Source organism: Maniola hyperantus, chromosome 26 (genome assembly GCF_902806685.2).
Source record: "Maniola hyperantus chromosome 26, iAphHyp1.2, whole genome shotgun sequence".
Classification (NCBI taxonomy): domain Eukaryota; kingdom Metazoa; phylum Arthropoda; class Insecta; order Lepidoptera; family Nymphalidae; genus Maniola; species Maniola hyperantus.
In genome coordinates, this window is record NC_048561.1 from 489,504 (window position 1) to 513,728 (window position 24,225).

The window sequence follows — 24,225 nt, forward strand, 5'->3', positions numbered from 1 at the left end:
TTCACAACGTGCATCCCATTTCCAAGGAACGTCCTTTTTAAGTAACGCGTGTAACGGATATAATAATATACTGAGGTTAGGTATAAATTTTCCATAGTAGTTTAATAATCCGAGAAAACTTTTTAATTGTGTCACGTTTTCGGGGCGAGGCGCATCGTGGATCGCTTCTATTTTATTCGGATCAGGGTGCAAGCCTGATTTATCGATAATGAAGCCTAAATACTTTACACTAGGTTTAAGAAAACTACACTTACTTAACTTAACAGTAAAACCCATCGACCGCAACCGTTCAAGTACAGCTCGTAAATTGGCTAGGTGTGTTTGTCTGTTAGACCCCGTCACACAAATGTCATCTAGAAACACTACCGTTCCAGGAATACCTCGTAATGTTTCCTCCATTAATTTTTGGAATTTTTCAGGAATGCATGATAGCCCGAATGGCGTACGGCGGTATACGAACGTACCTATGTGCGTAGTAATAGCGGTATAAGCTTGGGAGTCCTCGGATAACATGACTTGTTGATACGAATGCTTTAGGTCTATTTTCGAAAACTCTTCCCCCCCGCTCAATGAAGCAAATAGTTCCTCAATTCGAGGTAAAGGATAATAATCGCGTTTTAATTTTGGGTTAATCGTAACTTTATAGTCCCCGCATATTCGTATTTCTCCGCACGCCTTTACCACCGGCACGATCGGCGTGCCGTACTCAGAGTGGTCCACGCGGTACATGTACCCCTCCCGCTCGAGTCGCTCGAGCTCGCTTTGCACGCGGCCGCGCAGCGCGAGAGGTACCGGCCGGGCCTTCACATAAACAGGTTCCTGGTCAGTGAGCTGTAATTGAATGGTCTTTTTACAAGTGCCTAACGTATCCGTAAATACTTCCGGAAATTCGGCGGTTAAACGGTCCACAAATCGATCTTCGGCTATCTCTTTTAATGTTATTTGTTTAATATCTAAGGCTCGAAGCCAATCTCGGCCCAACAAAGGTCGAGAACCGTTTTTGATTACATATAATGCCAAGTTAGGTACTCGCACGTTCCCAACCGTGACATCTACATGTACATAACCCAACGAATCGATCTGTGTACCCGAGTAGCAACGTAATATTAAATTATCGCATATTATTTTTTTATGAGAAAAAAGTTTATAAAAAAGTTGGTCACTAATCGCCGAAATACGACTACCGGTATCAATTTCACATTCCAATAGATGCTCGTCTATTTGCACTTTAAGAAAATATGGTCCGTTACCTTTGGCTGCCAGTTCGATCTTAAAGAAGTCGTCTTCCTCCGAGACACTTCCCTCCTGTACATAATTATTTCGCACATTAAACCCGTAATTATGCACTTCATCACACATGATTTTTAGGTGTCCGCGGCGTCGGCACTTATCACAATTAAATTGCGCATATCTGCATCTGTTTGCACGGTGCGGCTTTCCGCACCGCCAGCACCGCACAGCCGCACCCGACTCCGCCGTCGGTCCCGGTGCGCCGCGGCCGCCGCGCCCTCCCGCGCCGGCAGCGCTCGACGCCGCTCGCGCCGGGCCGCGCCGCCCGCTCGCATGATGCAGGACCTCGCCTGCCTCGCCGCCCGCACCCGAGGTCGATGTCGAAGTCACCGTAGACCCGCTCACCTCCGCATGCTTTTCTGCAGCCTCCAACGCCAGAGCTAGCTCGATTGCCTCCTTGTATTTGATGTCTTTTTCGGCGAATATTCTAGATCGCATCAGTTCGTTTGCCAAACCTGACACGAACTGATCTCGTAAGTTCTCCTCTAACATTGTTCCAAAATTGCAAGTTGTTGCCAGATGTTTTAAGTTATGTAGATATTCCGTGAGGGACTCGCCTGGACGTTGGCGACGTAAGCGAAAAACATGGCGCTCGGCTATTTCGGAACGTTTTGGCTCCAAGTGTTCCGAAACCAATTCCACTAATTCTTCGAAACCTTTCGATTCAGGATGCGCCGGCGAACATAGATCGCACATCAAGGTGTACGTCGCTTCACCCACAATCGTAATTAGTAACGGCACTTGTAATTCAGCCTTCACTTCGTTTAAGATAATATACTGCTTAACTCGCCTTATATACGCGGGCCACTGTTTGGAATTCAAGTCAAACGGTTCTAATTTACCTATAGGCATTGTATTTTTGAAATAATCACTTTAAATCGCGTGGTAAATAATATAAAATACACAAACTCGTCGCCAGTGGAACAAATCAAACACAGGTTCGATGCTAACTCAGTTTAATGGTGATACGCCGGTACCCGCGTTTACATTATTATTTTTCCTACCTACTGATTACCCTGCAACAACTACTTTAGTATTTAGGACTTAACTAGACTAAACTGCAAGACGAAACTATAAAGCTACGGCCACACCTGCGCGTCATAAACGCGGGATGCGGGAGCGTCCACGACGCTAATCTGTACGTTCAGGTGGCAAGGCTTTTTTAATTCCATTACAAACTGTGATAGCCTAGTGGTTAGGACGTCCACCTTCTAATCGGAGGTCGGGGGTTCGATCCCGGGCACGCACCTCTAACTTTACGGAGTTATGTGAGTTTTAATTCATTAAATATCACTTGCTTTAACGGTGAAGAAAAACAACATGAGGAAACCTGCATGCCTGAGAGTTCTCCATAATGTTCTCAAAGGTGTGTGAAGTCTACCAATCCGCACATGGCCAGCGTGGTAGTCTATGGCCAAACCCCTTCTCTCTTTGAGGAAATCCGTGCTTTGTAGTGAGCCGGCTATGGGTTCATCATGATGTTGATGATGACAAGTTAGCCCTTAACTCGATCTCACTTGGTGCTAAGTGATGATGCAGTCTAAGATGGAAGCCGGGTAACTTGGAAGGGGTAGAGCAGTTTTATGAAATCCATACCCCTTATCGGTTTCTTCACGGCATTGTACCGGAACGCTAAATCGCTCGGCGGCATGGCTTTGCCGGCATGGTGGTAACCAGCCACGGCAGAAGCCTTCCACCAGATAAAACTCAAATCACTAGCACCAGACAGGTAAACTTATGCGACCCTTATCAAGAAACAGATTCGCGTCGTGGATGTTCCCGCATCACGTCCCGCATCCTGCGTTCACGACGCGCAAGTGTGGCTGTAGCTTTTGGGACAGCAATAGCTGGATTATAAAACAAAGGTTTTTTAAATAAATCCGTAATAAAACTAGGAAGCGTAGAAAAAAACAAATGAATGCTGGTAGAGTATAGCTACAAATAGAAGTGGATTTATTTACTAAACACCCATGTCGCTCGGACGGTTGGCGGTGGGCCAGGGTGTGAGTTTGGGCGTGACGTCATAGTGCGCGTTACGGATCGGAGGAGCGGATTCATTATCAACGGACAGACCTTGACTTTACAAGCACTTGAGAACATTCCAACTACCTGCATATTAGATGTCTTCTCGCCCAATATTCCTCAGTGTTTTTTTTAAATAGAGTTAGCGAGCAAACGAGCAGATGGGTCACCTGATGTTAAGAGATTACCGCCGCCCATGAACATTTGCAACACCAGAGGAACCGTCGATGCGTTGCCGGCCTTTCAGGAATTAGTTGGTCCGCCCCTTGAATAACCCCATGTTGTAATCTAGTGGGAACACCGCCGATGGGAGTTGGTTCCACAGTTTGCAGGTTCTTGAAGTCTTCGTACAGTGTGTGTTGATGAATGACATATAGCATACTAGCTGATGCCCGCGACTTCGTCCGCGTGGATTTAGGTTCTTAAAAATCCCGTGGGAACTCTTTGATTTTCCGAGATAAAAAGTAGCCTATGTCCTTCCCCGGGATGCAAGCTATCTCTGTACCAAATTTCATCCAAATCGGTTAAACGGGTGAGCTGTGAAAAGCTAGCAGACAGACAGACACACTTTCGCATTTATAATATTAGTATGGATATGGATCCGAGACATGGTCGCTAACTATGGGCCTCGTAAGAAAGCTCAGAGTCACTCAGCGAGCGATAGAGAGATCTATGCTTGGAGATTCTCTATATGATCGAAATGAGAAATGAGGAGATATGTAGGAGAATCAGAGTAACCGACATAGTTTTTTTTCTTTCTTTCTTTGTCGTCTGACGACGACGGGTTGAGATTTGAGATGATGGCTACAAACAAAGCTGGCCTACTTTTTCCATAAGGCCGTTAGAAAGGAACGGTACTATGACGTCATAGGTCGATGGAAACCTCCAGTGCCTCTAGACTCTAGGTCCTTCACATTTGGACGTGAGTTAGCGCCGGCAATCTGTGTTATGCAATAGCATCGATATAAATATGACAAGATATGGTCAAGCGAACAAAATTCTTTACGGTTTTGGGACCAAATTAATCAGCGCCACCTCTTAGATGCTAACTAGCTTATGCTCGCGACTTCGTCCGCGTGGAATACAAAATTTCAAACCCCTTTTTCACCCCCTTAGGGGTTGAGTGTTCAAAAATCCTTTCTTAGCGGATGCCTACGTCATAATAGCTATCTGCATGGCAAATTCCAGCCCGATCCGTCCAGTAGTTTGAGCTGTGGGTTGATAGATCAGTCAGTCAGGCAGTGAGTGTCTTTTCCTTTTATATATTTAGATGAACGCCCCGTTTGAAATCCAGACGTCACTGAGGTTGCATTGGTGCTAAAGCACCACTGAGTCGGTGCCATTTTGTTTGTTCAACAACCCTGTTAATACGAAGTAGGAAATAAATAAATAAATAAATAAATAAAAATCTTTTTTATTCGAATAAACTTTTACAAGCACTTTCGAATAGTCGGATGCATCTACCACTGGTTCGGAATGCCTTTCCTACCGAGAAGAACCAGCAAGAAACTCGGCGGTTGCTCTTTTCAAATATATAGGTAAGTCAATGCGGCCAAACGATATTCTAGTCTGCAGTCTGCAGTTTAATCGGCGAACAGATCTTTAAAACAAGAGTGAATAGGCATCTTCTAGGTAAACGCGTCCCATCTTAGGCCGCATCATCACTTCCCATCAGGTGTGATTGTGGTCAAGCGTTTGCTTGTAGTGAATAAAAAAGCCGGTTCGGGAGGTAGGAGCGCAAAAAGGGACCCACTTAGATGTTTGTCCGTGCGTTGCGTAAACCAACACGACTTACGGTTGCCGCGATTGAGACTTGCGAGACCGGACTGTCTGCTTGTCGAGCTGCTGGCACACCACAAGCTGTGATTATAGCTTAGCTATGTCATTATCTGCTAGCTTGAGACCTTGAGCATCAAACTGATGCAATCTAGGTATCTAAATATATAAAATGAAAAGGTGACTGACTGACTGACTGATCTATCAACGCACAGCTTAAACTACTGGACGGATCAGCCTGAAATTTGGCATGCAGATAGCTATTATGACGTAGGCATCCGCTTAGAAAGGATTTTTGAAAATCTAACCCCTAAGGGGGTGAAATAGGGATTTGAAATATGTGTAGTCCACGCTGACGAAGTCGCGAGCATAAGCTAGTGTCATATAAAAAGACTTGTCCTCACTGGCTGATTATAGACTGATCTATCAACGCACAGCCTAAACCCCTAGGGTTAAAAACTTAGAGACTGTAGGCAGTGGCGTGCACAGGGTTTGAAGCCAGGGTAGGCACTAGTTAAGTAGGAGCCCGTTCACTTGCAGGTCATAATGAAAAATATGCATTGAGCTCATGAGCTATTACAACTGGGGTAAGCAGTGCATTTATGCTTCTATGAAATGCACGCCTGACCTGACTGTAGGTAGGTGAGATCGCAGGCAATGGCTAACTTGTATCTGAATAAAAATTGGAATAATCTCGCTGCTAGCATCGCATTGACTGTGGCACAGGCTTGACGAAACTGGTCTCATCGAGGCACGGATCAGCCTGTATAGTACGCGACAGGTCGAGATGGCAAGCGGGGTGGGGACACCCCGGACACCCGCACAGCCCTCGCGCTAACGTGGTGCGGGCGAGCGCGGGTGACGTGCGGGTGTGCGGGGCGTTTTACCGCCGCATACACCGATTGCCATCCCAACCTGTCGCGGATACTTATATCCACATACACGAGTCTGGTTAACGGACAGTTTGGCGTATATAACAATAATACAAACACACATCGCTAGCCCGATCGCGGGTCAGTGACCCCTTGGGGCCAACATTTGACAGATACTTGTCGAGTCGGGTTGTTACGTCACTTTAATGCCTTTATTATAATGACTAGATGATATCAGCGTGACGTTAAAAAATTAATTATTTCAAAATATATAAAAATCATTTTTTTTAATTATCCTCTCTAGCCCCATAAACTACCGCTATACAAAAAATCCCTTCAAATTACTACAGTCCAAGACCCTATTATATAGTTCCAAGACCCTATATACAGGTGCTGGAATAGCGACCTCGCACCGGAAGACGCAGCGTTGGAAGACCCCCCACTAGGTGGACGGACGACATCAGACGAGTCGCAGGGAGCCGCTGGATTCAGGCGGCGCGGCGCAAGACCGTGGCGTGTGGACCGACCTACCCTACAAGCAGTAAACGCACTGCTTACCCTCATTGTAATAAATCAATGCTTATTTTTCATTATAACCTGCCGTAAAATAAGTTCATACCTACATGGATACCCTGGCTTGAACTCCTTTTCACGCCACTGCCTACAAGAGACATATGTCCAGCAGTGGACGTCTATCGGTTGATGATGATGATGATGATGATGATGATGATATCGGTGTTCAAATTAATCTAAATATATTTCAAAGGAAAAGGTGACTGACTGACTGACTGATCTATCAACACACAGCTTAAACTACGGGACGGATCGGACTGAAATTTAGCATGCAGACAGCTATTATGGTAGACATCCGCTAAGAAAGGATTTTTGAAAATTCAAATACCAAGGGGGTAAAATAGGTATTTAGGGTGTAGTCCACGCGGACAAAGTCGCGAGCATACGCTAGTCGACGATAAGTCTAAACAGTTCATAAGACGAGTCACAGCTCAGTAACATTCAAGCAAACCAATCAAGTCGATAAGTTCACAGAGATAGGCGTTATCGGGAACCGAATACACTATCTATCCGTTATCTTACAAGTTATTTCAAATTTAAAGGATTATATATCTTGGGGTAAAAGAAATAGAGGGTAGATTTGAATTCGGTGTTGATATGGCGGAGTATTGACCGTACACTATAACTTGACCCCTGCCGTCATGTTGGCAAAATTGCTTTGTTCGCTTCATTCCTTAGAACTTAAAGTTTATTATCGTGCGATTTGCAATGGTGCCAACATTACGTCAGGCGTCAAGTTATAGTGGACATACAGTATTTCAGATATACAAAGAATTATGTACCTTGGTGTTAAAGAAATAGGAGGTAGAATAGAATTTGGTTTCGATATTGCATGGTATAAGTTGCTTTGGCAGTAACATTATGTTGGTGATAAGAAAATGATGTTTTGTAAAGAAAAGAGAAAAAATGGTAGCCGTGTAGATTATGTATATATTTTCTTGGTTATTTAAAGACGAATGAATCTAAGATAATAACTAAGAATATCTATTATCTTTAAGAATAGTAAGCCTATAATTTTATTTATCATCACCTATAATTTTATTTATCATCACCTATAATTTTATTTATCATCACCTGTAATTTTATTTATCATCACCTAAAATTTTATTTATCATCACCTGTAATTTTATTTATCATCACCTATAATTTTATTTATCATCACCTATAATTTTATTTTAAAAAAATTAGAGATCCCATTCAAATTGTAATACATACTTAATATTATAAATGTGAAAGTGTGTCTGTCTGTCTGTCTGTCTGCTAGCCTTTCACGGCCCATCCGTTCAACCGATTTTAACGAAATTAAATACAGCGATAGCTTGCATCCCGGGGAAGGACATAGGCTAGTTTTTATGCCGGAAAATGAAAAGCGTTCCCACGGGATTTTAAAAAACCGAAATCCACGCGGACGAAGTCGCGGGCATCATCTAGCTACTTATAAAGAGGTAAAATTTGTTAATTTGTGAGTATGGATGTAGGGGGTGATCCCCAAAACTATTTTACTGACATAATTGATATTATGAGCCTCAATAGCTCAACCGGTAAAGCAGTGGACTGAAAACCGAAAGGTCGACGGTTCAAACCCCGCCCGTTGCACTATTGTCGTACCTACTCCTAGCACAAGCTTGACGCTTAGTTGGAGAGGAAATGGGAATATTAGTCATTTAACATGGCTAATGTTCTTTAAAAAAAAAAAAAATTATATAGCTACTAGCTGACACGCCCCGGCTTCGCTCGGGTGGAGTTTAGAAAATTGAGGGGGAGGTTGAATTAAATTTTTCTCTCCGTAAGAACCATCCTCGTACTTCAAGGAATATTATAAAAAAAGAATTAGCGAAATCGGTTCAGCTGTTCTCGAGATTTGCGATGAGCAACACATTTAGTGATTCATTTTTATATTTTTTTTTTTTTAATATTTTTATATTATAGATCTATTATCCTCGAACGCGATTACGCGGACGAAGTCTCAGGCAAAAGCTAGTGTAAAATACAATTGAAGTTTAGTGCTTTGATACAAAAGCTATCACGCCTACACAACTGCCACATACAATGTTTTTGTGTGTGTTTTTGTTACGTTTTTTACGTGCTCTGGCGCGGCGCGAGGCGTGTATAATTTTGCATCTGTTTTTTAATGATTTTGGTTTTTTGAACCTACTCATACTTAATGAATATTGACAGACCTACAGTACGCGGCGGAAAGTGATGAACATCGGCCTTTAGAATGACATTTCATCTTTGTAGAGCGCTGTCTCTGTCACTCATACCCATATGACGCTTCTTTGTCGGCATCAACGACCGAGACAGTGCTCTGTCTCCTTCTAAAGATCGATGTTCATCTCTTTTGGCCGCATACTGTACTATCTATTGGATCTTCAACAATACATAATAAACCGGTCAAGTGCGAGTCGGACTTACACACCACGGGTTCTGTACGATATAAGAAATGTAGTACACTGCAGAAAGTAATGTACATCAGCCATTAGAATGACATTTCGGCTTTGTAGAGCGTGTCTCTATCATAATCATAATCATTTATTTATTTTGCTCAGATATGGTAGGTACATGTAAATTATTTACATGGGGTCTTAAAAGTTAGGTAATCAGTTACATAATATCCTGCCAAGCATGGCGTGCAAAATTATTTCTAAATTATCTTCATAGAATAGAATAGAATAGAATAATTCTTTATTTGCATAATGTGGTACATAAGATGTTAAATCTAAGAAACAGTCCAGCACATTAGCCATGGCGGCGTACAAATATAGTTAACAGTTGTGATTATTGAGTGTGACTAAATATTTGTTTATAAAATACAGGCAAATCATAAAATTAAACTTAAACCAAAATGTCAAAACCAAGCGAATATAGGCACTGTAATAAGCTTTTTTTTTTTTTTTTTAAATAATGTCCAACAATAGAATGTCAAAAACGCTTTTTATCATGTTGGAAAAATTCTTCTAAGGATTAAAAATTTTTCCCTTGCAACCATTTTTTAAGGCTAAATGAAATAAATTATCTAATTTCATTAATATTGTTATGTCATCACTCATCATTTAAATGTTTTTAATAATTCAAATGTCTATTTCTATGCATGCATTATTTAAAATTTGTCATTAAAAAAATCATTACCACTATAATAAGTTTTATTTAGTAGAAAATTAAACAAATAACTCACTCTTACAGTTCTTGCATGTCACGAGGGCGAGTGGCTCATGCTTGTGTTTAAGTCTTATCGGTATAAGTAAGGTACACTGAATGTGTGCGACTGATTGGTCTGACATGCACGCACACTTACGCAATGCCCGTGTAAACGACGTAACCACAAGTAAAGTTCACTCGTCTTCGTGAATTGCAAGAACTGTACCTATGTTTTATGACGTTTTGTCGGTCTCAACAACTGAGCCAATGCAATCTCCTTTTAAATGTCTATTTTATTTTATTTTTTATTTTTATTTATTTACCACCAGGTGAGATTGTAGTCAAGGGCTAACTTGTATCTGGATAAAAAAAAATTAATTAAAAATCACAGACTGCATTGAAGCGAGACATACAGGGACGATTCCAAGGTTCAATTCCCGGGTGATGCACTAATTGCATTAGTATGATATGTGTGTAGCTCACGGCATTTAATATCAGTACTGATTCCGTTCAATATAATCTAGTTAAACGGCTAATAACTCTGCTGACTGTAAGGCCAGAGTCAACTAGAGTAAGGTAACTCTCGGTTTGACCCTGAATCGATGATAATATTTTTTTTAAAGAATATTAGCCATGTTAAATGACTAATATTCCCATTTCCTCTCCAACTGAGCGTCAGGCTTGTGCTCCCCTCGTTTACCCGTTGAGCTATTGAGGCTCATAATGTCATGCAATGTCATGTAATGGCTCATATTGTACTAGTATTGAGCTAAGGGTGACGTGAAATCATAGAAAAATAGGGCTACTTTAGGGCTATCTGCATCAAATAAATCAAAAATAATTTAATAAACCTGCAAGCCTGAGAGATGATGTTCTGATGTTCTCAAAGGTGTGTGAAGTCTACCGATCGCACATGGTCAGCGTGATGATAATGAGTCATTTAGTAGACATAAGATCTAAATATTTATGACATTTTTTACAGAAATATCTAGTATATCCTTTCAACCTATAAAATCATACTATACTAATATTTTACCTGTGAAAGTGTGTTTGTTTGTTGGTTTGTCCTTCATGATTGAAGCAGAGCAACAGAATGATCTGATTTTCAAAAAGTTCCATCAGGATTTTCAAAAAACCTACATTCTAGAGGAGGAAGTTGCTAGATGATGTAAAAGATTTACTTAAGTAGCTGTGATAGCCTATATATAAGACTATGGCCAAAACCCTTTTCATTCCGAGAGAAGACCCCCAGCTCAGTAGTTCACTAGTTGCAGAGTGAACTGGAGTGAGGGAACTCTCGATTTGATGCGGAATCGACGATACTTATGTCAAATATTAGGGAATGGTGACGTGAAATCATAGAAAAATAGGGCTACCTGCGTCAAATATACTAACATTTGATACCTGCCAGTGCCAGTGACGTAGAAACGTCGACGTTTTGTTACAAGCTCCCTAACTGTCGTGAACTGTGACCCAGACGAAGTCGTGGACATAAGCTAGTTTCATATAAATAGGGGTAATAGGTATATAATACATGACATGAGGTGTTGAATTACTCTTTTACACTTGACTCAGACATGTAAACAAGCGATCAAATTACTTACATAATGTATTTATTGATAACTTATGTTATGTTGGTAAGTAGGGTTAATGTAGTCACTGAGCAATGTTGCAACTTTAATGATTTATTTATATATGTTATCTGAGAATGATGTCACTGTATGTAAATTTGCTGAATAAATAGTTACTATTAGAATAGAATAGAATTTAGTTGCTGAATATAAGTACACAGGATGTTTATAAGTATAAGCGTCTTCTTGTTAATAATATCTTCATATCTAGCATGCAAATCCTATAATATTATAAACTAGCTGATGCCCGCGACTTCGTACGCGTGGATTTAGGTTCTTAAAAATCCTGTGGGAACTCTTAAATTTTCCGGGATAAAAAGTAGCCTATGTCCTTCCCCGGGTTGCAAGCTACCTCTGTACCAAATTTCGTCAAAATCGGTTGAACGGTTGAGCCGTGAAAAGCTAGCAGACAGACAGACACACTTTGTGATGTGAAAGTGTGGATGTTAGGATGTTTGTTACTCAATCACGCAAAAACGGCTGAACGGATTTGGATGAAATTTGGAATGGAGATAGATTATAAATAAAAATAAAATAAATAAATAATTTTTTTATTTCAGGCAATGAAAATACAACCCATAACAATATACACAGTATGAAGCGGATTAAATTAATATTAGAATTGATTAGAATATAATATAAATGTAAAAAAATGGAGCTAACAATTTAAAAAACTAATCTAAGTAAAGGTGTTATTGTCGCACTGATGCAGGTTGGACCAATGTTTTGTAAAAGGATTACTAAGATCCTCTACAACAGCACACAAGATAGCGTTTGTACTGTGTGTCAGTCTTTTCCAGAAGGATGCCGTCCTTGCTCGGAGTATGGCGAAGAAGTCAGGGACTCTTGCAGCAGCAAACATAGCTTTTATACCCTGGATTAACACATAGGCTACTTTTTATCCCGGAAAATCAAAGAGTTCCCGCGGGATTTTGAAAAACGTAAATCCACGCGGACGAAGTCGCGATCATCAGCTAGTATTCAAATACTCATCAGGAAATCTACACAGATAATTCTGATGAGATTAAAATTGGTAGGTACAAGATAAATTATTGTTTTTATTATTTTAGAGAAGTGCTCAAAAATATCATTAAAAAAAATGTCTCTTAATTAGATGGTAAATCACGTTGAGATTATTTATTAATATAACTTAAAAATTCAGAGATGGAATAAAATGATTTTTCACACAGCCAACGAAAGATTTTTTTAAAGTGTCCTGTAGGAAATCTCTGTTTAGAGATAAGCATTTCCAATGTAACTTAATTTGTTATTACTTTGTAACTACAATCTTGGTACATGAATAATAAAAATAAAATAAATAAAAATAGGTTGATTTTTATGCTTGGATCAAGTTTGTTATATATATATTTTTATGCACATAGCGTGTGGAGATTTACATGTTTGTTGTAGTTTATATTTTTAACCGACTTCAAAAAAAGGAGGAGGTTCTCAATTCGTCGGAATCTTTTTTTTATTTTTTATGTATGTTCCCCGATTACTCAAAAACGCCTGGACCGATTTTGATAATTCTTTTTTTGTTTAAAAGGGTATACTTCAAAGTTGGTCCCATTTCAATTTGGTGAAGATCTGATGAACATCTTCGAAGATAGATACTGGAACTCCTCAACGGATAAGAGTAAATTGTTCGCGATCAGTGTAATAGCATAGTAATCAGTAGATTTTTAACCAGTCATAGCATAATTCCATGGGGCCACTAAAAATTGTGAAATAAAATTTTTTTACAAAAAAAATAAAAACCGACTTCGTTACATAAATACTAAAAATTGAAAAATAATTTAATTTATTACCGAATATATTATGTATACAAGAGTTAATATAGTTCCATAATAATATTTTTTGGGGTCGGTGCCAATGAGGTGCCATTGTGGAGTCCCATAAAAATATGAAGTCCAGACGATTCGCGCAGCTAAAGCTAATTGGCACCGGCACCAAAAAGTATTATTATGGAACTATATTAACTCTTGTATACATAATATATTCGGTAATAAATTAAATTATTTTTCAATTTTTAGTGTTTATGTAACGAAGTCGGTTTTTATTTTTTTTGTAAATTTTTTTTTGTAGTGCATATTAAAAGCTTGAGCCGTGATAGCCTAGTGGTTAGAACATCCGCCTTCTAGTCGGAGGTCGGGGGTTCAATCCCGGGCATGAACCTCTAACTTACTTTTAAACAGGGCAGTGGTATAAAACAAGTGTTTCACATATTTTATTTTTATTTTTTACTAAGTATGTTTCTTATGCTCCTGAAAAAAGCATATTACACAATTGAAGATTATCTAAATGCTAAAAGAGCGAGAGGATTTGACCTGCAGCTCGTTCCAGCAACGCACAAGACTGCAAATACTATTTTATACATAGCATAATCTTGTACCTATATCAAATATTTGAAAAGAGCAACCGCCGAGTTTCTTGCTGGTTCTTCTCGGTAGGAAAGGCATTCCGAACCAGTGGTAGATGCATCCGACTATTCGTAAGTACTTGTAAAAGTTTATACGAATAAAAAAGATTTTTATTTTATTTTATTTTATTATCCCGTTTTAAACAGAATGTTTTGTTTCTTTTAAACTCCTTTTTTTATCTAGCTTTAAGCAATTAAGTAAATATCTTAGTTAGCAATTACAGTAGGTATGCTGCAGCAAATAATGTACATCTGCCTTTAGAATGACATTTCGGCTTTGTAGAGCATTATCTCTGTCACTCATAGCTATATAATATGATGTTTTGTCGGTCTCAACGACCGAGACAATGCTCTACAAATCTGCTATCTCCTTCTAAAGGTTGATGTACATTCTTTTCTGTGGCATACTGTAAGTAAATATCTAAATGTCTTCTATGATAAGACAAGATTATATTCAAGATGTAGACCTAGATTCAACTAGACTAGCACCGGTTTGAAAAAACAGGTTTCACTGAGAAGACTTGATAATTAATTTTATATTTAAAGTAAGTAAGTATAATTATTTTATTATGTATTTGGGTCTAGAAAATGTAACAAGACAGTTTTTAAGATAGTAATTAATTATAAAATAGCAAGAATCTTGTTTTTATTCTGAGTTGCAAATGATTTTTTCCACTTTCCAGCCTCAAAGATAAAGAACAGAACACTTAAGTCATCATCATCATGATCAACCCATCGCTCACTACGGAGCACGGGTCTCCTCTCAGAATGAGAATGGTTTTGGCCATAGTCTACCACGCGGCCCAAGTGCGGATTGGCAGACTTCACACACCTTTGAGAAGGCATGCAGGTTTCCTCACGATGTTTTCCTTCACCGTTAAAGCAAGTGATATTTTAATTACTTAAAACGCATATAACTCCGAAAAGAGGTGCATGCCCAGGATTGAACCCCCGACCTCCGATTGGAAGGTGGACGTCCTAACCACTAGGCTATCACAGCTTCACTAAATGACTAAATAGACATTATTACACAATTATTTCAGATCACTTCAGTTAATTATAGTGCTTTTTATAACAAAACTCAAAACAATGCATTATGCATTCTCACAGTAAATATAAATGAATCACATCAATGTAGCATCCAAATACAACTCAAACAAGTATCATTGAGACATAGACGGGCAATTTTAGTTTTAACCTCGACCAAATCAGTTTTTATGTCCAGTTTATATACCTACATCAATTACTGTGGACTGTAATCCTATCTATACAGAGGTATTACTGACTAACCGGACGAATTACGAAGACATTATAATGAATGGTCGTCACACATACAGGTGTACTCCCGCAATCGGGCGGATAATCTCCGCGCCCAGGCGGGTGACATCATCACATAAAGGTAGATAACAGGGCAATTGAATTGTGTCACGCCCAAAATATAGTCCAAATAGCCTTCAAAATAGCCAAATCGACCTCTACCAACCATTGTGAACAGTGCTATTGTGTAATTTCGAACAAAGACTCCGGCAACCAATTTTGAGATAAAATGTCGGAAGGAAGCGTGAAAATTGCGTCAATTTAGCTGTGCCCAGTGTCAATCGTCCAGAAATACGTCGAGTTACTCATTATGCAGCGGTCGAAGCTAAAAAAAACGACCTAATTTGATCTACGGTCGGCTAAACCACACCCAACTTCGGGCGTCGCCGGTCCGAAATCCTATAAGATTTTTATCTTATTATCGACTAGTTAACCAGAATACATGAAATACATACCGGCTAACGACTGCAAGAGGCCGATAAGACGATTTTTTTGTCACGGCACAAACCACTTCACTTTAGTGTAGCTGCAAATCACACTAAGCACACATTCAACATAATATCCCGTAGGATAGCGCGCACTAACGTCTCTTCCTATATTTTATTGCACTAGCACCACAGACATTACGCGTGGAAGCGTTATTTCTATTTTTCGTTCGTGAAAAAAGTCCGTCTGTTCACACCGCTTCCGTAAATCGATGTCGAAAAGTTTCGGTTCGGAACCGCGGCGACAGTGTCGCTGGCGTCGCATCGGCTGTCTGTCGTTGCGAATCTGCAGAGTTTTTCTCGACAGCCATCAGATGGCGCTAGCTGTAAATGTTGCTACTAAATATTTTTTATTCACCCCACTTTTACCATTAAATCTTCTTCCTTCCAGTTTGAAGTTCCTTGAGTGAGAGTGGCAAAGTGCTAATTCGGCACTGTAGTCCAGTCAAAATAGACACTCAGGGTTACAATAATTTGCATAGAGCTAAAAATTGATACGAATATTGGCAGCACCATTATAAAAGAATTGTTTAAAATGACCTACGAGCCCACATTTGCAAAGAAATATTCAAGGCCCACAAAGTTTCAATTATTGTGGCTTCCCCCTATTTTGGAGCTAAATTGACTGGGCTACTGAGAAAAACCAAAGAACATGAGAAGAAGAATTAATAACAAAATTATCAACCTATTGATTTTAAAATTATTAGTTGTAACGTATAAAAAGGGTTATTTTTGTAGTATACTCAATGCTATGCGATGTATTTCTAGCAAAAATATTTTGATGTTTTACGAGTATTACCTTAGTATAATTTTGGATCTTGGGACGTATTAATGATGGATAGGTAAATGATATTATTGGTGGATGGTTGATTAAACCTTTAAAGAAATATTTACCTTTATTAAGGGAAAACGTAAAATACTGACAGCACAGTAAAACGTTTCATTTTATCAGCAATATAAACCATAAGAAATTAGAAATGTTTGGATTATTATTGAATAACAGATATATTGATTATGAAAGTTGAATGTTTTATTAAATTAACAAAACCAATACAACATTTAAAATTAACTTGCAGTAGAAATAGGAACGTTATTATTTCCCGTCATGTTCCGTTTGATGCAACTTCTAAACATACGACTCTTCAGAATCAATAGTTTATATGAGATTTAAAGAAAAATAAAGGAATTTTATGAAATCAAAACAGTTTTTGTAAGGTTCTCATAGATTTAGTTGTTGTTTTTTTAACAAACTTGATAAATTTCAACAAAAAATCGAATAACTAATCTCTTTCCTCAAAATCATATATGCGTACAACGAAACGCATTTGAGCGTTGCGTCGTTAAAAAAATGACAAGAAAACGCATTTTCAAACAAAATGGCGTGCGTTTAGGTTGTGTGTTACTGTTATATATTTTTAGTTTTTACAAATTCTACACGCTGTTGACCTGACGTTGAGGTAAATATCACTTTAATGACCCATATTAAGTAATTAATTATCAGTTTTATTATAATATTTAACTGTGTTTTGTTAGGTTAAATGGGGCGGTCGCCGAGCCCGCGGCGGCGTGACGACAGAAGAGATCGTCGGGACAGAACTGATAGAGACCGGGACCGCGATCGAGACCGCGACAGGCGGAGACAGAGAACTCGCTCCCGCTCGCGGTCCCTAGACAGGCGAAGACGCTCTCCCGAACGCAGGAGGTCGCCGTCGCCTCGAAGACGTCGCTCTCGATCCATATCGCCGACTCCGACGTCATCTTTCGTCCCCAAACCGAAAAAGAACTTCGGCGAGCGACCGATAGTCACCCCCGCCGATTTGGAGGGAAAAACTGCCGAAGAACAGGAAATGCTTAAAGTCATGGGTTTCTGCGGCTTCGACACCACTAAAGGTAAGAAAGTCGACGGCAACGTGGAAGGCGATGTCCATGTAGTCTTAAAAAGGAAGTACAGACAGTACATGAACAGGAAAGGCGGGTTCAATAGGCCGCTGGACTTTGTGGCGTAACGGTAACGCACAACCTATTTAGTCCCAGTTGGTTAGACCTGCAGGGTCCATGTGATACTAGTTGTTTAAAGCTTGTTATGTGAACGTTAACCATGTTTTAACGACATTCATGTGTTTATTCAAATGTGGCCATATTATGTCCACCATTTATAACATGCTAATTTGATGGTATTGTACTTAGTAGGTTAGGTTGGCCAATATTTTAGACCAATAGCTTCGTTTCAATTTATAATCTCATCTACTTTTATCAATGCACCAAGTCGTAAAACACCATAATATGCATTCAAGACAAATTTTACAGTAATTGCCACAGTTGCTATTTCAATGTTTATCAGTAAACCAATTCCACAAAACTTAGACTGAGATCTATAGAGCGCACTTTGACTTTGCTCAGACTTAAGATTGAGTTAAAACGAGACAGATTTATGTGAGAGATATAGCTCTGTCTCGTTTTAACTCTGTCTTAAGTGCAAGCAAAGCCAGAGTGCACTTTATAGATCTCAGGATGAGACTTGGGGTTGTGTATTGATGTAATTAGCTTGGCAAACAAATTAGGGAAATTCTATTTGACTGGTGATTTATGTCTTGTTAGTTTTACAAGACAGCTCAAATTGTTTTTTTAAACATGTGTTTTTTACAGTGAAAACGGTGAAAATATTACATAGAACTTAAAGCTAGCCTTGTCTAATTACTGTACAAATCATGCCCGCGTGGAATGGTGCCAAGAATGCTGGTTGCATTTCCACTTTGGACAGCCTGGCTGATCCTTTGCGCATTTTTTATGAGCCAAATGAGTACAAATTAGTTCATGTCAACAAGCTTTAAAAACATTTTTACTTAGTATTAAGCGTTAATTGTTTCCATTTTTTGAAACTCAATATTTTTTGAGTTTTGGCTGTGATACATAGTACAACAAATCTGTACTGACAGATTTTAATATAATTTTATAATTACACTGTACAAACACTATTAACAGTCTGTTCAGAGTTATTTTACCTCTGACTATAAAGTTGGTAAAATTGAATAATATTATATTTCTATATTGTTATACTAGCTTATGCTCACGACGTCGTCCGACACAAATTTCAAACCCCTATTTCACCCACTTAGGGGTTGGATTTTCAAAAATCCTTTCTTAGCGGATGCCTCGGTCATAATAGCTATCTGCATGCCAAATTTCAGCCCGATCCGTCCAGTAGTTCGAGCTGTGCGTTGATAGATCAGTCAGTCACCTTTTCCTTTTATATATTTTATACATTTTGAGTCCCATAACTAGAAATGAAGCTAAGAAAGCTGTGATAGCCCAGTGGTATGTCTGCCTGCTGTTCAGGAGATATCAGGATTAATCCTGGGCAAGCACCTCTAACTTCTTGGGCTTTAGCAATTAAATATCACTTTCTTTAACAGTGAAGGAAAACATCGTGAGGAAACCTGCATGCCTGAGAGTTGTCCATAATGTTATAATGTTCTCAAAGGTGTGTGAAGTCTGCCAATCCGCTCCTAGCTAATGTTGCCGATTATGACCTAAATCCTTCTTATTCTGAGAGGAAACTTGTGTTCAGTAGTGTACCAGCGAATGGTTGATGATGATGATGAACGGAAAATGAAACAATTGGATTGACGATTATGTTGTTTTCTGAATAGGTGAGGAATGGGGCGAAAACGAAGTCAAAAACTGACGTACCGCTGCACGTTACCATCTTGACTGATTACTTAATGAACGACTGCATGTGAATCCAGTCCAGCAGGTAATACCAAGTGTCAGGTAGTGAATGGGATACCAATATAATATGATGACAAATGTCAGAGGTAAAATAACTGAACGGACTATAGGGTGGATTTCTCAGTTCCTGCTAACTTCACCACTTCAATCTGTCCCCTTAGTAACACAACAACGTATCTCGAATTTTATCGATTTTGAGTGAACCTATCTCGAAATGACTATTTATTCTATTTAGTCACAAAAACACGTATCTCTGTGACACTTTATTCCTAAAATGAAGGTTGATAAAGTAGTAATTATGTTCTCATTATTATGACCTCCCTATGATGTAAGCGCTGTGGTCTTATTAGTGGGAGGTCCCGGGTTCGATTCCTGGCAGGGATTTGGAATTTTATAATTTCTAAATTTCTGGTCTGGTCTGGTGGGAGGCCTCGGCCGTGGCTAGTTACCACCCTACCGGCAAAGCCGTGCCACCAAGCGATTTAGCGTTCCGGTACGATGCCGTGTAGAAACCAAAGGTGTATGGGTTTAGTAAAAACTGCCATACTCCTTCCAGGTTAACCCGCTCCCACCTTAGACTGCATCGTCACTTACCATCAGGTGAGATTGCAGTCAAGGGTTAACTTGTACCCGAATAAAAAATAAAAAAAAAAACATGTCGCACAATAGTTCTTGTATCTGTTTTTTCAAATTGGACAAAATCGAGATACGTCTTTGTGTTACTAAGGAGATGTATCATCTAGCCAACTACTGAGCATGGGTCTCCTCTCATGGGAGTTTGGCCATAGTGCACCATGCTGGCCAAGAGCAGATTGTCACTTGTAATGTCACCAATATTTTTTTTTTGTAAGTGAACTTAGCAGTACCTGTTGATGTCATTAATTATATCGAATAAGGTAGAGGTAGTCTGCAAAAAAGAATCTTAAATAATATGTACAATTTAAAAAGATAACATGCCCAAAATAAACTGAGGTTAGGGTATCTGTAAGTGGGGTTGGAAAAAAACAGTTAAAAAGTGTAAACCAGGATTTAACCCAGGATTAAAAACTTTTAAAATAATACCGACTCTGCCTATAAGTGTACCATTTGACTGTAATGGTTTGTAAGTAACCATCCTCTTTGACAACCTCCCTGGCGCAGTGGTGAGCACGGTGGTCTTATAGCGGGAGGTCCCGGATTTGATTTCCGGGAGTTGCAATTTGGGAATTTACAATTCTAAATTGTCTCTGGTATGGTTTGAAGCTTCGTCCGTAGCAAGTTACCTTCCTAGCGGCAAATTCACGCCGCCAAGTGATTTAGCGTTCCGGTACGATGTCGTATATAAATCGATAAGGGATATGGATTCAATAAAAGTCCCATGTCCCTTCCAAGTTAGCCCCCTTTCATCTTAGACTGCATCATCATTTACTATCAGATTTGCCTCCTCATTTCTGATTCGAACCACTAAGATTTGGAACACCAGTTTTTCTCTCCAATTATTATATGGGTACCTTCAAGTCAAGAGTGAATAGGCATCTCCTAGGCAAGCGCACTCCATCTTAGGCTGCATCATCACTTGCCACCTGTCTTGCCCAGGTCTGATTGCAGCCAAGCGCTAGTCTATAAATAAATAAATAAAGTTTAGATCACAGTCAAGGGCTGATTTGTAACGGGATAAAAAATAAAATTAAACTGACATGTTCCTACAACCCACATCCTATCTCACGAGCCATCTCAAGCCTAGACTAGAAACAGCAAAAAAAGCTGATTCTATAAGTTATTGCAGCCAAAACTCAGAATATGTATTTATTATGCCACAAAACCACAACAGGTGTAAATAGTTTGACACATATGATTAATTAATATTTATGTAGTTGGTCATTTCTATGGTCTTAATAATAACGTAAAATTATTTACAAAGATCCATGGCCAATATGCCTCAACCCTTTTTTGGCATTATCACTCAACTCTATATCAAAACCATTTTAACTCAAAAAATGCTTTTTCCAGAAACTAAGATAATCAGATTTTTTATAATCTACAGAAGATTATAAAAAAACATTATTAGAATTCTATAAAAAAATATTGCATTGTTTTTAATTTATAAAGCATAGTTTCTATAGTTCTATTAGCATACAGATAAAATTAATTAAGTCAGAGATCAGAAAATATGATATGTCAAAAGGTTTTTGAGTTGAAACAGTTTAGGAGTGTGAATTGATAATGCCAAAAAAGAGTTAAATTAATTTGGCCATTAATTTGTGAACAAAAAATACCACCAATATAGAAATCACCAATTACAACCACAAAAACTATCAAAATTAGTGTTTTTGTGGCAGACAGTTAGTCAGTAAGTTAGTTTTAAGTCCGTTATTGCAGTGCCCGCGCGCAGCTCCGGCCCGCGCGGGTTTAGGCCAAGCGCTCAGCGCACCAAGAAGTCCCTAGAAGTCAGTTTGGGAGCAATATTTACACGGTTTGTGAAGTTATACCCATAAGCGAGTATTTTTATATTACAGGTCTAATATAATTATTTATACCAATTATCATCTTAAAGTAATCTTAATAGAACATAAAACTGTTGGTTATTTACAAGTATTAATTATAAGTCGAAATTACCTATGTTCCTTTATTTCAGTGATTTTGGCCATTTAATGCCAAAATTACTTAATTGATACGAGATGATGTTTTACTAATTCATACTTGTTACAGTTGGACATCTTGCACCAATTAAGTAATTTTGGTTGTTTAAAATTTGAAGTCATGCAATTTAATGATATTTTATTAAAAAATCTCCCCTTAGGGTAGAGCGAAAATATTACGAGCGATTCAGATTATTGAAAGCTGTCGTGATGATTTTTTGATTTGATTTTTACATTATCTTTCAATAATCATCATCTGCACAGGCAGCTTTAAAAGAAATACCTTGCAGCTACCGTATGGCCTAACTTCACAGAACTGTCACATAAGACTGAGTTGTTGTACCCTCGTTGAGCGTTGTCCGCGCGTCGCGTCACCATAGATATATTTATACACTTTACACCCACCACCCCCCAGAATACCCCCTTGTCCTCCACAATGTACAATAGTTAAAGATTGGTATGTCAGAGTGTGGTTTTTTCAAAGTTTTTTGTGATTTTTTGGTACTATTATCCATATTTTATAGTTTTTTTGAGAATATTAATTGAAAAAAATCTCTTTCCTCACGTTTTTTTGCGAAAAAATTAAAATTTCACATCATTTTTTTAATTTTTTTTGTGATATGAAAAAAAAATCGATACATCTGCCTCTTTAGTCGTAATTTTTGCATTATTTTGCATCTTTTTAATAAAAAAATTATTTTTTTTTGGTCCCATAAAATCAAACCTTGTAAAAATCGCTCTCTGCCCAGCTAGTCTCCATAGACCATATACAATATACAAATGTTACTTGAATGTGATATTTTTTAGTATTAATGCACAACGCGGCGCGCGGGCGGTACGACTGCATTTTATACAGAAATGCGCCCAAACTGACTTCTATCGATTTGTCACTACACCCGCAACCAATGAATGAATCTATACACAATAAACTCCAAAAAAAATCACACATACCAGAAAAAACACAAATTATGTAAGGTTACTGTAAGTTTTGCTGAAGATAATTCTAAGTGGAGAGGTTTAAAAGTCCTTGTTATACTGTTCTTTGTAGAAAAGGATGGTATAACTTTTGGCCTGTCAATTTAGTTCGATTTATGGGCAATAAGCATCAAAATCTGCTATTTTTATACAAATATTTTAGACAGTAAACGTTAGCAAAACTAATAGTAGTCCAAATTCACCAATAAAAAAAGTAAAAATAGAAAAAAGCATGTCACTTTCAAAAATGTACGAAGACATGCACTTAATACAATATCTGAATTGTGTTACTTTTTGTAAGGATCATTGTTTTTGCAATCGTCCCAATTTTCTTTTAAAGATTGTAATATCCAAAAAAAAGATTTCTTTTGCAATTTTTCTGTCAAGAAACAATTTTTTTCATCACAATCTTTTAAGTTTTATCTGCGTAAAATTACAAGAAAATATAGAATAATAAAGGAAGAAAATATTTCTATTGATAGGAATTTTTATGAAAATAAATAAATGAAAAAAATATTAAAGAATCTTATTACCAAGAAAAGAAGATTCATTCCCATATGTACATACCACGAATTTCTATTTGTATTAAATTGTTATTCTAAATTGTACATTTTGTCTAAAATTAAAGGTAGTCCTTGGATACATTTTTCGTTCGAATAAAACCCAATCATTTAATTTATAAAAAATGTAAAGCTTAGATTTCTGATAATCTCCTATAATTATGCAAAAAGAGAAAAGAAACTATGATTTTTATTAATTCTGTGTTATAATATTTAGTTTCTAATTTTTTGTTGTAAAAGCATTTAAAAATCGGATTTTATTCTACCATTTTCAAAATGAAATAAAGCAATATTTGTATGTGCTTCATTTCACTTCATAGTGTTAGTTTTTGTATTGAATAGGTACTTATTACCATTTTACCATTATTTTAGCAAGAAAAGAGATCTAAAATATTATGTTTTTGTATAAAAAAAATAGTTCTTTTAAGTTAGTAAATTAAAAAGTATAATAAAACACTTGCACTAAGATTTTGTGCAAAAAAATCTTGCTTATCCTAATTTTGTTAAAATAATATCTTAGTATATAAAAAATTTCTGTTAACATTACAAAAAGGTGGCTAAGATAAAAAAATTAGGCATTTTATGGTTTAGTAAAAATTTATATTTATTTAGAATTTTAGACTCTTTCTCGGCATGAGTTTAGTTGAATAATTATTTCTTTGTTCAATCACAGCATAATAAGTTATTTGTGCATTTTTTATAGAAATAAAAGTATTTTGAAAAATGTAAAAATTAATGTTTAAGTTATAAAATGTTTCGTTTTTTATAAATCCAAGGAGGTAAAAATAGAAATGATTTGGATTCAATACTGAGTTTGTTT

General features: G+C 37.8%; 2 protein-coding genes across 8 annotated transcripts in view; one reads left to right on the forward strand and one right to left on the reverse strand.

Moving 5' to 3' along the window:
• The window catches only part of hts (adducin 1-like protein hts), a 92,325-nt gene extending 76,530 nt beyond the window's left edge, over positions 1 to 15,795 (reverse strand). For all 6 annotated transcript variants that reach the window (XM_069507475.1, XM_069507471.1, XM_069507474.1 and 3 more), the window contains exon 1: positions 15,494 to 15,795. The gene's annotated coding sequence lies outside the window, so the exon portion shown is untranslated. The remainder of the gene's footprint in view (positions 1 to 15,493) is intronic.
• A 1,081-nt stretch (positions 15,796 to 16,876) lies between these two features.
• On the forward strand, positions 16,877 to 24,211 carry ytr (U4/U6.U5 small nuclear ribonucleoprotein 27 kDa protein yantar). 2 transcript variants are annotated; one of them, XM_034982196.2, is made up of 3 exons: positions 16,877 to 16,980; positions 17,057 to 17,413; positions 19,174 to 24,211. In XM_034982196.2, exons 2-3 carry the CDS (start codon positions 17,062 to 17,064, stop codon positions 19,206 to 19,208), a joined length of 387 nt encoding a protein of 128 aa, XP_034838087.1. In that variant the 5' UTR covers positions 16,877 to 16,980; positions 17,057 to 17,061; the 3' UTR covers positions 19,209 to 24,211. The 2 variants fall into 2 exon arrangements, with proteins under 2 accessions (XP_034838087.1, XP_034838086.1); XM_034982195.2 differs by lacking the exon at positions 19,174 to 24,211 and having other exon boundaries at positions 17,057 to 18,128.
• Positions 24,212 to 24,225: the final 14 nt, after the last annotated feature.